The 15,726-nt window shown below is 40.7% G+C and overlaps 1 protein-coding gene across 1 annotated transcript in view; it reads right to left on the bottom strand.

The window, feature by feature from the left end:
• The window catches only part of LOC117368880, a 499,867-nt gene that overhangs the window by 112,312 nt on the left and 371,829 nt on the right, over nucleotides 1-15,726 (bottom strand). Inside the window, exons 46-48 of the mRNA XM_033962624.1 lie at nucleotides 9,050-9,073; nucleotides 8,266-8,316; nucleotides 453-494 (exon numbers count right to left, since the gene is read on the bottom strand). Coding sequence (XP_033818515.1) covers nucleotides 453-494; nucleotides 8,266-8,316; nucleotides 9,050-9,073 — 117 coding nt within the window. The remainder of the gene's footprint in view (nucleotides 1-452; nucleotides 495-8,265; nucleotides 8,317-9,049; nucleotides 9,074-15,726) is intronic.

The raw sequence follows: 15,726 nt of genomic DNA, 5'->3' as shown, positions 1-15,726 counted from the left end.
AATCATACTAGCCTTCAGCATAACGTTTTCAGAGAGTCACAGGTTAAGAAACACACCTTTCTTTTATAGGAAACAAGAACAACTGCTGAAGTTAAAGTAAAGCACTACTTCTCCAAGGGCTCTTAGTTAAAAATCTTACTTGACAAAATTTATCTGGTCAAAAGAAGGAAATTCTTGATTACAAATATTTGTGTATCAAAGTTACCCAGACAAATCTTTTCAATATCAGCCTAATAGATTCTAGTCAACAAGTTTTAAAGTTGACATTATTATGGCAAAAGGAAGTCTACTATAAAGGTCCATAGTAGGTAGTACAGGCCACTGAAATTCTCACAGTAGATCATAGTGACTGCTAACTTAGTCAGTATATATCAAGTGTCCTTATGTACTACTCTTTTGCTGTGGTCCTTGGTAACTGTGTATATATTCCATAAATTTGTTTTAAAACTAACCTGTAATATCTCCACTTTGTATAAATTTTTGTATCCATGTTTCTGAAAGTAAAACAGATATGTTTATGTAATGAAGATATATTTTGCATCTTACTTCAAGGTTAAAGTAGTTGGGTCAATGTCTGCAAATCTGGAGGCTCCCTTATTCTAGGCCAGGGGTTAGCAACCTTTCTACAGCAAAGAGCCATTTTAACCTAAATGTTTGGCCCAAGATTTAGAGAGCTGTAATAGGTAGAAAAGGGGGTTTGATATATTCCAGGTTTCTCACTCTCACTTCCCTTCCCAAGGCCTAGCTTCTCTCCCCTCTTTCTCCCCTCCAAACCATCGAAGATCTCTGCACATCTCATTCCTCCCTCCCTCTTTCTCCCTTCCCCTCCCCCCAAACATTGCCAAGGCTATCTCCCCTCTCCAGGCCCCAACCCTAAGATGGCCCTCCCAACCCTGAGATTCCCCATCTCCCAAGGGCCTACCTAGGTACTGGGTCCAACAAGGGGATCTTTGGGGAAGGAGCATGGCCTTCTTGTAGCAGCTCAACCCCATAATGCCCAAGCCCCTGTCTACACTGCCATGTATAGGTAGGTTCCCCCCTCCCAGGCCTACCGAGGTACCTGGTGGTTCAGTGGTGTCTTTCTGACAGGAGTGCAGCCCTTACATTTCTGCCTCCTAACAGCTGCCTTCTAAAATGGCAGCCTTGACCTATATATAATGGAGGGGGGGGCATTGTGGAGTTGAGCTGCAATGAGAGGGCCATAGGAGAACAGCAGTAACCACATGGGAGAAGAGCCATATCTGGCTTGGAAGCTATAGTTTGCTGACCCCTGTTCTAGGCCAGCTTCCATCAACCTGCCTGTAATTTGTTATAAAATGGGTATGTTGCCGGTTTATTTTCAAGAGTCCTTTTATAAAAAATGAAATAGTATTCTTATAAAATTTATTTGGTTGGGTAAAACTCCTAGAGTGGCTTTGGTATCTTTACAAAGACCAATTTCAGAAGGAGGGGTAAATTTTCCCAATTTTGATAGGTATCATCAAGCCTATATTTTGCGCCAGGGTATATATTGGGTCCTCCCAGAGCTCATGGAAAAACTCCCAGATTGGTTGTGGATAGAATGGCAACTCATGTCTCCATTACGCCTTTGCATTTGCTCAGTGTAAAAAAGGCCTAGTTACAGTAAAAATAACTGAATTTTAGCTGATACATGGAAAACATTGCGGTATGTAAGTAATTTAACAACTATTCCAATTCACAAATCTACAAATCAATCTATATGGGTGAACTCCAAGATTCAAATTGGCAGAGAAAGGCTCATCTGGAAGCATTGGATGATTGCTTATATTAGATGATATTATTTCTAATGGTAATATGCTTGAATTTTCACAGTTGCAACATAAATATGGACTTAATAGATCTGAAAGTTTTAGATGGTTGCAGCTGAAGCATGCCATTCAGGAGGTTCCCTGACTGGAAAAACCTTAATAATCATTATAGTATGGAGTTCCTATGTTTTAAGGCTGACTTCTTGGGTCACCAGGCCGCCCAGTGGTATAAATTATTAAATGGACTTATTAAAAAGAAATTAACCACTGGTCTTAGAGACATTTAGAGCATTGAGATTAAGCATCAAATTACTGCATCTCAACGGCCAAAAATTTGATCTTGGAGGATGAGATGTACAGTGTCAGCATCTATGAGACAAACTAGGTTTTTTCTGTTACATAGAGCGTTATGAACCCCTGTTCGGTTACAAAAATTGGATAGCTCTAAGTCTAATAGATGTTGGCACTGTTATCTCGAAGCAGGGACTTTAAATCATTTATTGTTTTATTGTCCATTTATTATGAATTTCTGGAAATCAATTTGGGACCAAATTAATTGTTTATTAGATAACCCAGTGGCATTATCATATGATACTGTGCTGTTTGGTATGGCAATGAGAGCAAAAAGTCAGATTTCTACGAACAATAACAAATTATTATTCATAATGACTGGTATTGCCATTCAACAAATTATGTATAATTGGAAAAACTGGAGTAGATTAAATTATAATTTTTGATGGAATTCCTTATGTCATATATATAAAATGGAGAGATTTCTGGCAATACAGCGGGGTAGTTTCAAGAAATTTCAAGATGTTTGGGAGCCTTTAAAAAAGTATTGTACTGATTAGATGAAATTTTCTTTTCCCTTAAATTTACAAGTTCAATTGTGAGGGAAGGGGGGGGGGAATTTCATAGTTATGTATTGTATAAATATTGATTATTTGATAGGTAAAGGGGGGGAGTTAAGTATTTATCACGGTTACCATTGATGATTATTAAGTGATATAGATATTGTTAATTTGTTTGAACATTTTATCACACTTATTGTAAGTTTTGAAAATGAATAAGAACATAAGAACATAAGAAATGCCTCTGCTGGGTCAGACCCGAGGTCCATCATGCCCAGCAGTCCGCTAACGCGGCAGCCCAACAGGTCCAGGACCTGTGCAGTAATCTTCTATCTATACCCCTTTATCCCCATTTCCAGTAGGAATTTGTCCAATCCTTTCTTGAACCCCAGTACCGTACTCTGCCTTATAACGTCCTCTGGAAGCGCATTCCAGGTGTCCACCACACGTTGGGTAAAGAAGAACTTCCTAGCATTTGTTTTGAATCTGTCCCCTTTCAACTTTTCCGAATGGCCTCTTGTTCTCTTATTTTTCGAAAGTTCGAAGAATCTGTCCCTCTCTACTCTCTCTATGCCCTTCATGATCTTGTAAGTCTCTATCATATCCCCTCTAAGTCTCCTCTTCTCCAGGGAAAAGAGACCCAGCTTCTCCAATCTCTCAGAATATGACAGGTTTTCCATACCTATTATCAGACGTGTTGCTCTCCTTTGAACCCTCTCGACTAACGCCATATCCTTCTTAAGATACGGCGACCAATATTGGACGCAGTACTCCAAATGCGGGCGCACCATCGCCCGATACAACGGCAGGATAACTTCTTTCGTTCTGGCTGTAATACCCTTTTTGATTATACCAAGCATTCTATTCGCTCTCTTAGCGGCCGCTGCACACTGTGCCGACGGCTTCATTGTCATGTCCACCATTACCCCCAAGTCCCTTTCCTGGGTACTCTTATTCAATAACATCCCTCCCATTGTATAGTTGTACCTCGAGTTTCTGCTCCCCAAATGTAATACTTTACATTTTTCAATGTTGAACTTCATCTGCCATTTCGCCGCCCATTCTTCTAATTTGTTCAAGTCCCTTTGCAACTTTTCGCAGTCCTCTGTAGTCCGAGCTCCATTAAATAGTTTGGTGTCGTCCGCAAATTTTATTATCTCGCACTTCGTTCCTGTTTCTAGATCATTTATGAAGATATTAAATAGCAGCGGTCCGAGCACCGAGCCCTGCGGGACACCACTCGTGACCCTCCTCCAGTCGGAGTAGTGACCCTTCACTCCTACCCTTTGTTTTCTACCCTCCAACCAGTTTCTGATCCATCTATGTACATCTCCTTCCACCCATGGTTCTTCAGTTTCCGGAGTAGACGTTCATGGGGCACCTTGTCAAAGGCTTTTTGGAAATCTAGATATATGATGTCTATGGGGTCTCCTTTGTCCATCCGTTTGTTGATCCCTTCGAAGAAGTGCAATAAGTTCGTTAGGCACGATCTTCCCTTGCAGAAACCATGCTGGCTGGTTATCAGAAGTTCATTTTTTTCAAAATGTTGATCGATGTTTTCTTTTATCAGTGCTTCTGCCATTTTCCCCGGAACCGAAGTCAGGCTCACCGGCCTGTAGTTTCCCGGGTCACCTCTTGATCCCTTTTTAAAGATGGGCGTAACGTTGGCTATCTTCCAATCTTCCGGGATCTCGCCTGTTTTCAGGGATAAGTTGCAAATTTGCTGCAGTAGTTCCGCTATCTCCTCCTTTAATTCCTTCAGAATAAAGAATTAAAAAAAAAAAAGAATAGCCTTACTGGGACAGACCAATGGTCCATCAAGCCCAGAAGCCTGTTCTCAGTTTGCCAATCCAGGTCACTAGTACCTGGCCAAAACTCAAGGTATAGCAATATTCCATGCTAACAATAAAAGGCAAGCAGTGGCTTCCCCCGTGTCTCTTTCAATAACAGACTATGGACTTTTCCTTCAGGAAATTGTCCAAATCTTTCTTAAAACCAGCTACACTATCTGCTCTTACCACATCCTCTGGCAATGCATTTCAGAGCTTAACTATTCTCTGAGTGAAAAAAATGTCCTCTTTGGTTTTAAAAGTATTTCCCTCTAATTTCATTGAGTCTCCCCCTAGTCTTTGAAATTTTTGACGGAGTGAAAAAACAATCCACCTCTACCCATTCTACTTCACTCAGGATTTTGTACACTTCAATCATATCTCCCCTCAGACATCTCTTTTCCAAGCTGAAGAGCCCTAACCATTTTAGTCTTTCCTCATACAAGAGGAGTTCCATCCCCTTACCATCTTGATTGCTCTTCTTTGAACCTTTTCTAGTGCCACTATATCTTTTTTGAGATAAGGAGAACTGAATTGAACGAAATACTCCAGATGAGGTCACACCATGGAGCGGTTCATAGACAGCTCGGCGAAAAACAAAGGCGCGCGCCGACAACTGAGCGCAAGACGGAGGCGCGTGCCGAAGAAAATTACAGTTTTTAGGGGCTCCGACGGGGGGTTTTGTTGGGGAGCCCCCCAGTTTACTTAATAGAGATCGCGGCGGCGTTGTGGGGGGTTTGGGGGGTTGTAACCCTCCACATTTTACTGTAAACTTAACTTTTCCCCTAAAAACAAGGAAAAAGTGAAGTTTTCAGTAAAATGTGGGGGGTTACAACCCCCCACATCCCCCACAATGCCCCCACAACGCAGCGCGATCTCTATTAAGTAAAGTGGGGGTGTTCCCCCACGCCCCCCCTTCGGAGCCATAAAAACAGTAATTTTGTGCAGTGCGCGCCTCCGCGCTGCGCTCAGTTGTCTACGCGCGCCTTTGTCCCGGCGCGCTTTTGACCTGACACCACATGGAGCAGTACAGGAGCATTATAACATTCTTAGTCTTGTTAACCATCCATTTATTAATAATTCCTTGCTTTGTATTTGCTTTTTTGGCTGCTGCCACACATTGAGTAAAAGATTTCATTGTATTGTCTACGTTGACACCCATATCCTTTTCTTGGGCGCTAATCCCCAAGGTGAACCCTAGCATCTGTTAACTGTGATTCAGGTTATTCTTCCCAATGTGCATCACTTTGCATTTGTTCACATTAAATTTCATCTGCCATTTGGACGCCCAGTCTTCCAATTTCCTAAGGTCCGCCTGCAATTTTTCACAATCCGCATGCGTTTTAACAACTTTGAATAGTTTAGTTTCATCTGCAAATTTAGTCACCTCACTCGTCATTCCAATTTCCAGGTCATTTATAAATAAGTTAAATAGCAGCAATCCCAGTTTAGACCCCTGCGGCACTACACTGTTTACTCTACTCCATTGAGAAAAATTACCATTTAACCCTTCCATCTGTTTTCTATCTAATAACCAATTCCTAATCCTCAACTTAACTTTGACACCTATCCCATGACACTTTAATTTTCTCAGCAGCCTCTCGTGAGGAACTATATCAAAAGCTTTCTGAAAATCTAGATACACTATATCAACCGGCTCACCTTAATCCACATGTTTATTCACAACTTCAAAAAAATCAAGCAATTTTGTGAAGCAAGATCTCCCTCGGCTAAACCCATGCTGACTCCGTCTCATTAAATCATGTTTGTCTGCGTGTTCCACAATTTTATTTTTATAATCATTTCTTCCATTTGGCCCAGCACCGAAGTAAAGCATACCGGTCTCTAATTTCCCAGATCTCCCCTGGAGCCCTTTTTAAAACTCAGCGTAACATTGGCCACCCTCCAATCTTCAGGTATTACTGACAACTTAAGCGACTGGCTACAGATCACTAACAGTAGGTCAGCAATTTCATTTTTGAGTTCTTTTAATACCCTGAGATGTATAGCATCTGGTCCTGACAATTTATAACTTTGTAACTTGTCGATTTGGCTTAGTACATCTTCCAGATTCATCAAGATCTCTTTCAGTTCCTCCACATCATCACCCTTGAAAACCATTTCCAGTTCAGATGGATCTCTTACATCAATTTCCGTAAAGGCCTAGGCAAAGAGTTCATTCAGTCTTTCCGCTATGGTCTTTTCCTCCCTCAGTGCCCCTTTCTCTCTTTAATCATCCAATGGTCCCACAGATTCCCTAACAAGTTTTCTGCTTCTGATGTACCTAAAAAAATTGCTAAGAATTTTTGCCTCTTTTGCAAGTTTCTCTTCATATTCTTTCTTAGCTGTCTTTATCAATGCTTTGCATCTAACTTGCCAGTGCTTCTGTTTCTTCCTATTTTCTTCATTCTGATCTTTTTTTTCCATTCTTTAAAGATGGTTTTTTTATGACTCTAATAGTCTCTTTCACTTTATCTTTTAACCAAGCCGGCTCTCATTTCCTCTTGTTTCCACCATTGCTGATACATGAATTACATCTGATCTGGACTTCCATGAGGGTATGTGGTTTTACTCCATCTTCAGAGCAGTTTGAATGTAATAGATAATTGGATGATTAAAAAGAGCATGGTCTTAAATATTTTTAGGCATAAGTTGGGGCAGATCGGTGATGTTTTTAAAAGTTAGGCATTAGTAGGTATCTCTAACACAATCATGCCTACATTGTAGGTATGGTAAATCCTGACCTACATTAGAGATGTCTACAATGTTGATATTAACAGTGGAGTAATGAGGGGGGGATACACCCATGGAGGTGATATCCCCTTGTCCCTTCCCCCTGTACTTCTTTAACTTTGCCGGCATGAATAGCATCTCCAAGCTGCTGCTGGCGCTGACCTCAGCTCTCTCTCTGAGGTTATTTCCTGGACCCGCATGATTGATACATCTAGTCACTTACATTGTCTCCAAATATAGTCATCATAAACAGAATCTGACCCAAAATGCCTTGGTGCAACTTCTGACTGGTGTAGGCAGGTTTCCTAGAACTTTCCCTAAACTTATGGCATTGGTTATTGGTGCAACAATGAATCTAGTTTATCTTTAAATAGATATAGTACAGCTGAATATTGTCTACCTTGTGATCCATCCAAGGATGATATCTGCTGTTTTTTTCCTAGACTTATGGATCTCTGTATGTGAACTCTGAAATACTCGGTCATAATACTGAGCATAATTTGTGGAAACTGTGTACACTCAAATATACACATGGTATAGCTTGTAAATAACTTTTGTAGTACATTAAGGTCATACTGGTTTTATAACTATAACTCTGGAGTTATCTGTCATTATTTAAACTCCTTACTGAAGTAAAATAGTATTGTCACAGAAAGGAAGGATTATCATTTCCTCTCTGAGCTCTTACCACTGTCCATTATATCAGCTGATTTAATCACAATTTATAAGAATCACAGGATAATTCAGGACATTTCTTCCACACCCATATACTCTCTGATCATCACTTACATAGCTGTGATTTGAAACATCATGGCTATAATAACTCACTCCAACTGGCACACATTTCAAATGCTATACAATGATATGGAGCTAACTCTATGGTTAATCCCTGGAGCCTTTGAAATTTGTTCTCCTCATGTGAATAATGCTGAACAATCCTCTAATTGGTTACTTGCATAAAACCAAAACGGACATAATTGGCCTTTTGTAAACTGCTAATAATTGTAGATCAGCGGTATATAAATTTATTTTTAAACTAAAACCTGGATGGCAGTTCATCTGTTTTACAGATTTCATACTTACTAAAATCTACTCCAGGTGGAGGTGGCGGAATCTTCTTTGTTTCTGAGCCTACTTTGGGGAAAAAACAAACATATTTTAGTTTTATTTGAACATAGTTCTAGTTTTATTTATATTTTCTTCAAATGTTTAGGGGTTGATATTCAGTGTGTGTTTAAGTGGGCAGGATAGGTTTTGCCTGGTTAAAAACCATGATGAGCTGGCCAACTGTTGATATTTAATGACCATTAACTGCACAGTGCTGCTGAAAATCAGTTCTGACAGTAACAGCACTCTCCAGTTGGTTTGGGATAGGAGTCAGGGTGGAGCCAGACATGGGGACAGAATTTATCCCCATTCCCATCCTCCACTGGAAACAAATGACCTGATCAACAACTCCCCACTTGCAGTACAGAAAGCTTTTTGGGAGCTAGGGGAGGGCTTAAGAACTTTTGTAAAGGATGTAGCTTTTTCAGAAATACTATCTATATATGGAAAGGGGGAAGAAAGAGTGTAAAATACAGAGAACTTCAATAGGTGGCTCAAAGCCTTATGTCGTCAAAAAGGCTTTCGGTACATAGGAGGATTGGGAAATACATGGAAAGACAAGACACTGTATTGTAATGATAGGCTATATCATACTATAGAAGGAAAAAAATCCTTGCTGAAAAATTTTGACTATATAGGGCTCATAATCAAAACTTAAACACATCTAAAAGACAGGTCATCGATAATCAAACTGATTTTCTGTAGGTGTCAAGGAACTTTACCTCTGAATCCCGCTAACCCCCCAATTGTCAAAACTCACCTCCACCTTCAAATAACCATTTTCCTGAAAGAAAAGTAGATATTTTAATGTGAGCAGACACATTTGGCAATTTTATCCTATGTAAAAGTGTTTAGAATAACCAGTCCTACTATTATCCCAGGACAAGCAGGAAGCCTATTCAAAGATTTTAGTAAACTATCATCAGAGTTAATTATATCAAACTTTAGTCTTGACTTTGGAAACTTAGAATCATTCTCTTTAGATGACTTTATATGTAAATGGCACGACTCTACCCAGGTCTTAATGGATAAATTAGCTCCAACTCAAACAAAATACATTTCACCAAGAAAGAAAACCAATCCATGGTTTAACGCAGAGTTGGATTTAATTAAAAAACAACTTCGCTCATTGGAACGAACTTGGAGGAAAGATAAAAATCATTTCAATTTATCAAAATTTAAAGAACATGCAACATATTACAAAGAAAAAATAATTCAAGCAAAATCAGCATACTATTCTAGACAAATTATACAGGCTAAAAATACTTCCATGCTATATAGTATTTTAAAATCTATTAATCATCAATCCAAAAACCTGCCTTATTATTCAAAACCCCTTCCAACTGCACAAGAGTTAGCATATTGCTTTGTCGAGAAAGTCAAAAATATTAGGAAAAATTTTACATCAAAACATCAATCCAATACTACATTAGACCACGAAAGGAATTCATTATTAACTTCGAAATGTTCCCATTTCAATCTTCCTAGCCTTAAAGATCTAGAATCAATCATCAAATCTATTAACCCTAAAGGATCCTTTTCGGAATCCATTCCTCCTACTATCATCAAAAAATATTTTTCTATCTTTTGCCCCTATATACACACTTTAGATCACCACTCTTCGGTCATATTGATTTCTCTTGATCTTTCGTTCGCCTTTGACACCATCGACCATACTCTTTTAATAAATAGGCTTCAGTCTGTTGGTGTGACTGATCAAGTACTGCGCTGGTTTAAATCTTATTTTGACAACCGTTCCTCTAATGTCTTCTTTAATAATATGACCTCAAACAGTTTCTCATTACCCTATGGTATCCCTCAAGATCAATACTTTCTCCTATTTTATTTAACATCTTCAACGCTCCTCTTATGACTTTATGTCAATCCATTGGATTTTTGGTATTCGCCTATGCCGACGATATACAATTATTACATCCAATAGATCCCAATAATACACAGGAAATAGTAGCAATAAATGACAAACTGGATCAAATTCATCATTGGCTAGATGCTAATAAACTAGCCTTAAATATTCATAAAACCAAAGTAATGCTCTTTCCATGGACGGACTGTAGCACACCGCTTATTCCAATTTCTATTAAAGGCATTTCATTGCAGATAACCCAAAACATTAGGATCTTAGGAATATTATTCGACAATAAATTATCATACCACGATCATATAAGCCAAGTGGTTAAATCTACTTTTTACAGACTGCGCCAAATTTGTTCCGTCGCCAAATTTTTATGTGCAAAATCCCTGAATATTCTAATTCATTTTCTAGTCATCTCCAAAATTGATTATTGTAACGCCTTATTTAAAGGCTTGCCGCATAAAGAAATCAGACGTCTTCAAATTATTCAGAACGTCTCTATTAAAATAATTCACAAAGCTAAAAAAGTTGATCATGTCTCACCCTTACTCAAGGAGGCACACTGGCTACCTGTTGCACATCGCATTTTATTTAAAATATGTTTACTCATTTTTAAATCATTAATATTTCAAACCCCTGCCTTTATCTTTAGAGTTTTAATTCCTTACACTACTTCTAGAACACTGAGATCACAGGATCAACATTTATTGGCCATTCCCTCACTGAGAGTCATTAATACGAGGCGTCATACTATTTTTTCAGTGACTGCTCCTCAGTCTTGGAATGATCTCCCACTCTATATAAGAGAAGAAAAGAATTTAGACAAATTCAAGATTAAGCTTAAAAGTTTCCTTTTTAATGATGCTTTTAGTGAATAAAAGATTCTTTAATCTATCTTTATCTTATATTTCTTTTTTATCATGTTTGTCTTCCCTCCTAATGTTTTTACCTTTAAATATTAAATTTAAAACAGATTGTAACCTTTAAATAATTTTCCTGTTGTTTCGACATTGTATTTACATATTTAATTTTTTTTTTTTTTAAACACTGTATGTCTATGTAATATGTTACCTATGTTTTTAGATATTTTTAACCATTTTGTACATTGCCTAGAATGTAGAATAGGCGATTAATCAAACTATATAATAAACTTGGAAACTTGGAAACTCACATATGGGTGACGTCATCCACGGAGCCCGGATGTGGACAGTCTCACAAGCAGACTTGCTTGTAGAAACTTAGAAGTTTCGAGTCAGCTGCACCGCACATGCGCGAGTGCCTTCCCGCCCAGCGCAGGGCGAGTCTCCTCAGTTCTCAGTTTTCCACTCTCTGCATTTAACTTTGTTACTTCGTGCCTTCTCTCACCGCGTTTTGTGTTTATTTTCTTCTCAAATCGCTGTGTTCTTTTCTTTCTTTACTGTTAAATAAAAACCTTTATATTTTTCCTCCGTACAACTGGCAGGTCAGGCCGCTCGGCTGCAGCCTGCGCTCTTCGAGTTTGCTATGGCTATTTTTCCTACTATATCCCTGCCAACAACGGGCTTCAAGAAGTGTAGCCAGTGCCAGCGTGCTATTTCACTTACGGACCCACACTATTGGTGCTTCAAGTGTCTTGGGCCGGACCATCAACCGAAGTTATGTGAGCACTGTGATACTTTTCAACCTCGAGCCCTTAAACGTCGTCGGATTTTACTGGAGAAGCTTTTCGGGATGGACTATTCAGTCACACCCTCGACTTCGAAAGCAGCCTCAGTTCCACCTTCTACTGAGGGTCCTCCTGCTTCCACGACTCTGACCTCGAGCTTCTTAAGACCTTCCTCATTTGAAACGTCTCTCAGCTCGAGTACACCTGCTGTATCTTCCCCTGAATCCTCAGGTCACATATCTCAGCAGAAAGTTCCAGCAGTGGTCCTCAAGCTTTCTAAGACTTCTAAGTCGAAGCACATTTCCACAGCCACTTTGAAGCCTAAAGCCGTAGCAGGTGGTTCGGTTTCAGATGCGGATCCATCCTTGCAGGCTTTCTTCCAGACCATGTTAGAACAGCAATATGTTCAGTTCATAACCAAAATGGGACCGAAGCTGTAGACTCCCGCGAGGTTGATCTATGCCTCAAGCTGAAACTTCACACTCTATGCAGGGAGCAGAGTCTTGGTGAGTGTCTGGTCTGGCATCTATGCACTCTAAGCAAGGAGTAGATTATTTGCGAGTGTCTCAACAGGAATCCTCATACTCCATACAAGGAGCAGAGTCTTTGGGAGTGCTTCGAGATTCCTCCATCAAGTCTCCTGAGCTTCGATCTACAGCTTCTAGTCCTATCCATTCACTGGTAGCAATGCCTGCTTCCATCTCCGGGGCAAAGTCTTCTCGATCTTTGAGACCTGCTTCTAAGCACCACTCTCGTCGTCGATCGAGGCCTTCCTTGAGGCATACCTCCAGGCATAGCTCTTCTTCCAAAGAGCGCCCTTCTTCATCTAAGCCTCAATCCACACCTTTCAGCTCTTTCACACCACCGACTCCTCGTTCAAGGTCTCCTTTTCCACACCTCGAGGACTCAGCGGCTTTCATTGCCTCCCCCAAGTCTCCTTATTCTTTTGAGGATTATTTCCCCAGTGAGGCTTCATCTTTGACCCAGGAAGCCTCGAGGTCATCGAGCCCCTCTCGAGGCAAGGCATTGGAAGATCAGTTGTCTTTCTCTTCTTTTCTTCACCAGATGGCTGATGACCTAGAACTTCAATTGGATGCTGGTTCTAAATACTCTAAGGCAGTGTTCTTCAACCACCAGCCCATGGACCAGTGCCAGTCCACAGAAATTTCCTGCCGATCCACAGGGCCAGCATGTGCATCAGGCCCAAAACAGTGTTCTTCAACCGCCGATCCACGGTCCTATCGATGCGGCATTATCTTCAAGCCAGCTCCCTCTTCCTAACTGATTCAGTGCAGAAAGCCACGGACAGTGGCTCCTACAGGCATCCTACGCCTGAACCGGAAGCCATCTCTCTGACGCTGCAACGTCAGAGGGTAGACTTCCAGATGAGGCACGGGACGTGCAAGGTGCAATTAGTACTATTATGGGGGTGTGGTCTGGGGTGGAGATTTGGTGGATGGGCGAGATCTGGCCCATGACTTAGCCCAGTGTTCTTCAACCGCCGGTCCACGGACCGATGCCGGTCCACAGAATAATTATTTTATTTCAGCCAGTCCATAGGTGTAAAAAGGTTGAAAAACACTGCTTTAGACTATTGGTGTAAGCTCTAGTATTATCTATACTGGACTATTGCAACATAGTGTATCTGGGAGCATCAAAGAAACTATTGAGAAAACTGAGAACAGTGCAAAATACGGCTGTCTGCTTGATATTTGGGCTGAGGAAAAATGATCATGTCAGTCCCAATGCCTAACCATGAAAGACCAGGTAGACTCCTAATCAGAAAGGGATTCTTTACTCTCTGGAAACTCAGATCCATTAAAGCTTACTTCGATACATCGGCATTCAGAACCCTAGTCCAATCCCTCGTACTAAGTCTACTTGACTACTGTAACATCGCTTATTTAGCAATTTCCCAAAAGAATATGCAACATTTACAATTGATGCAAAATGCAGCAGTCAGACTGATCTTTGGGCTGAGGAAGTTTGACCACGTGACACCCTACTACCGGCAGCTACATTGGCTGCCAATGGCGGCGCGCGTAAAGTTTAAATTTGCCTGGTTCTGCTTTAAAGCACTACACGGACTTGCCCCTAAATACATAACTGACTTTTTCTTCTTCTCAGCCAACAGACACAAGAGAAGCTCACATTCCATTGCGTTGGCTTTCTCTGATTTCATTTCTTGGACCCGCACCTAGGAAGTGGTGTCAGAGGAAGAGCTGATGCTGGCACAACAGCAGCTTGGGGGTTGCTGCTCACCCTAGGAACATTACAGAGGTATGGAGGAAAGGAAGTGGTGTGCACACAGCAAGAGGGGGCAGGGAAGGAGAATGTGGAGGTGGGGGGGGGGGGCACAGAAGAGTGCGGAGGATGTGCACCACCACCCCAGGAACCTCTCACCCTCACTACGTCATTGCCTCCACCTCTAACACTGCCCATCTGCTGCTGACCAGATGGATGATACATCTCCACTGAAACTTTTCCATCTTGGGAGGCCCTGCTATCAATGGCATAGCTTTCAACTTCTCAGATGTGCGCAAGCCCCAGTGGCACAACTGACTTTATTCTATAAGTTACATGCACAAATTCTGTGCTAGTCTGAAATTGGTGCATACAACTTTCCAGAATTAGGGGGGATATCATGATATTCTCCAACCACTAACAAGTCACACAAAATAGCAAGTTTATTGCCCACCAATATCACAGTCAGCAAGTACAGTACATACTCAATGAACCCTTCATTCCCTCTTCCAAAATCAGAAAATGGTACTTCCACAAGTTCTTGGAATGCATCCATACAATGTTTACACATCTGGCCATGCAATAGCTGAGACACACTCCGTCTGCTCTAGTCAGTAACTACCAAAATCTGTTGCAATGTTGCTAATGAATCCTTTAATGCAATGGTCCCCAACCCTGTCTTGGAGGACCACTGGAGGACCATTAGGGCTAGCCTGGGTTTTCAGGCTAGCCCTAATGAATATGCATGGAGCAGATTTGCATGCCTGCCACTTCCATTATATGCAGATCTCTCTCATGCATATTCATTAGGGCTAGCCTGAAAACCCGATTAGCCTGGTGGTCCTCCAGGACAGGGTTGGGGACCACTGCTTTGAAGAACACATCATTTACAATTTGAAGAACCCCCTCATTCAACCACAAAGCACAGAACTTCATTACTAATAGTACATACAAATTTAAACAACTGATATACCAAATACTCAGAAACTATGACCCAAAATCAAGGCACCAAAAGCCACCCAACCAAATAACAATATAACCCATCAAAAAGACCCTAGTGAAGGAAATAGAATGTGGAGAATAAAAACGGAAAGTGAAACAGTCCACAAAGCGGTAACTTTAGGCATGTACCAATGGCAGTGTACCTCAGTGTCAATTTGAATTAAAAGGAAACAGATGACTCCAAGTGAGGTCACAGAAGTTGATGGAATTCACCACAATCAGAAGTACAAAAATCATAGTAACATAGTAACATAGTAGATGACGGCAGATAAAGACCCGAATGGTCCATCCAGTCTGCCCAACCTGATTCAATTTAAATTATTATTATTATTTTTTTTTTTTCTTAGCTAATTCTGGGCAAGAATCCAAAGCTTTACCCGGTACTATGCTTGGGTTCCACCTGCCGAAATCTCTGTTAAGACTTACTCCAGCCCATCTACACCCTCCCAGCCATTGAAGCCCTCCCCTGCCCATCCTCCACCAAACGGCCATACACAGACACAGACCGTGCAAGTCTGCCCAGTAACTGGCCTTAGTTCAATATTTAATATTATTTTATGATTCTAACTGACACTGAAATCAGTAAACTGTGCAAATGCAGTCAAGAGTCTCACTGGCAAGATCAAATAACTGAGTAGCTAAAATGAGGTTCAGGGAAACTTGAATTTGAAAG

This window comes from Geotrypetes seraphini, chromosome 11 (genome assembly GCF_902459505.1).
Source record: "Geotrypetes seraphini chromosome 11, aGeoSer1.1, whole genome shotgun sequence".
In the NCBI taxonomy this organism is placed as follows: domain Eukaryota; kingdom Metazoa; phylum Chordata; class Amphibia; order Gymnophiona; family Dermophiidae; genus Geotrypetes; species Geotrypetes seraphini.
The sequence above is the reverse complement of the archived record's forward strand: the minus strand, read 5'-3'. Positions and strand labels throughout refer to the sequence as shown.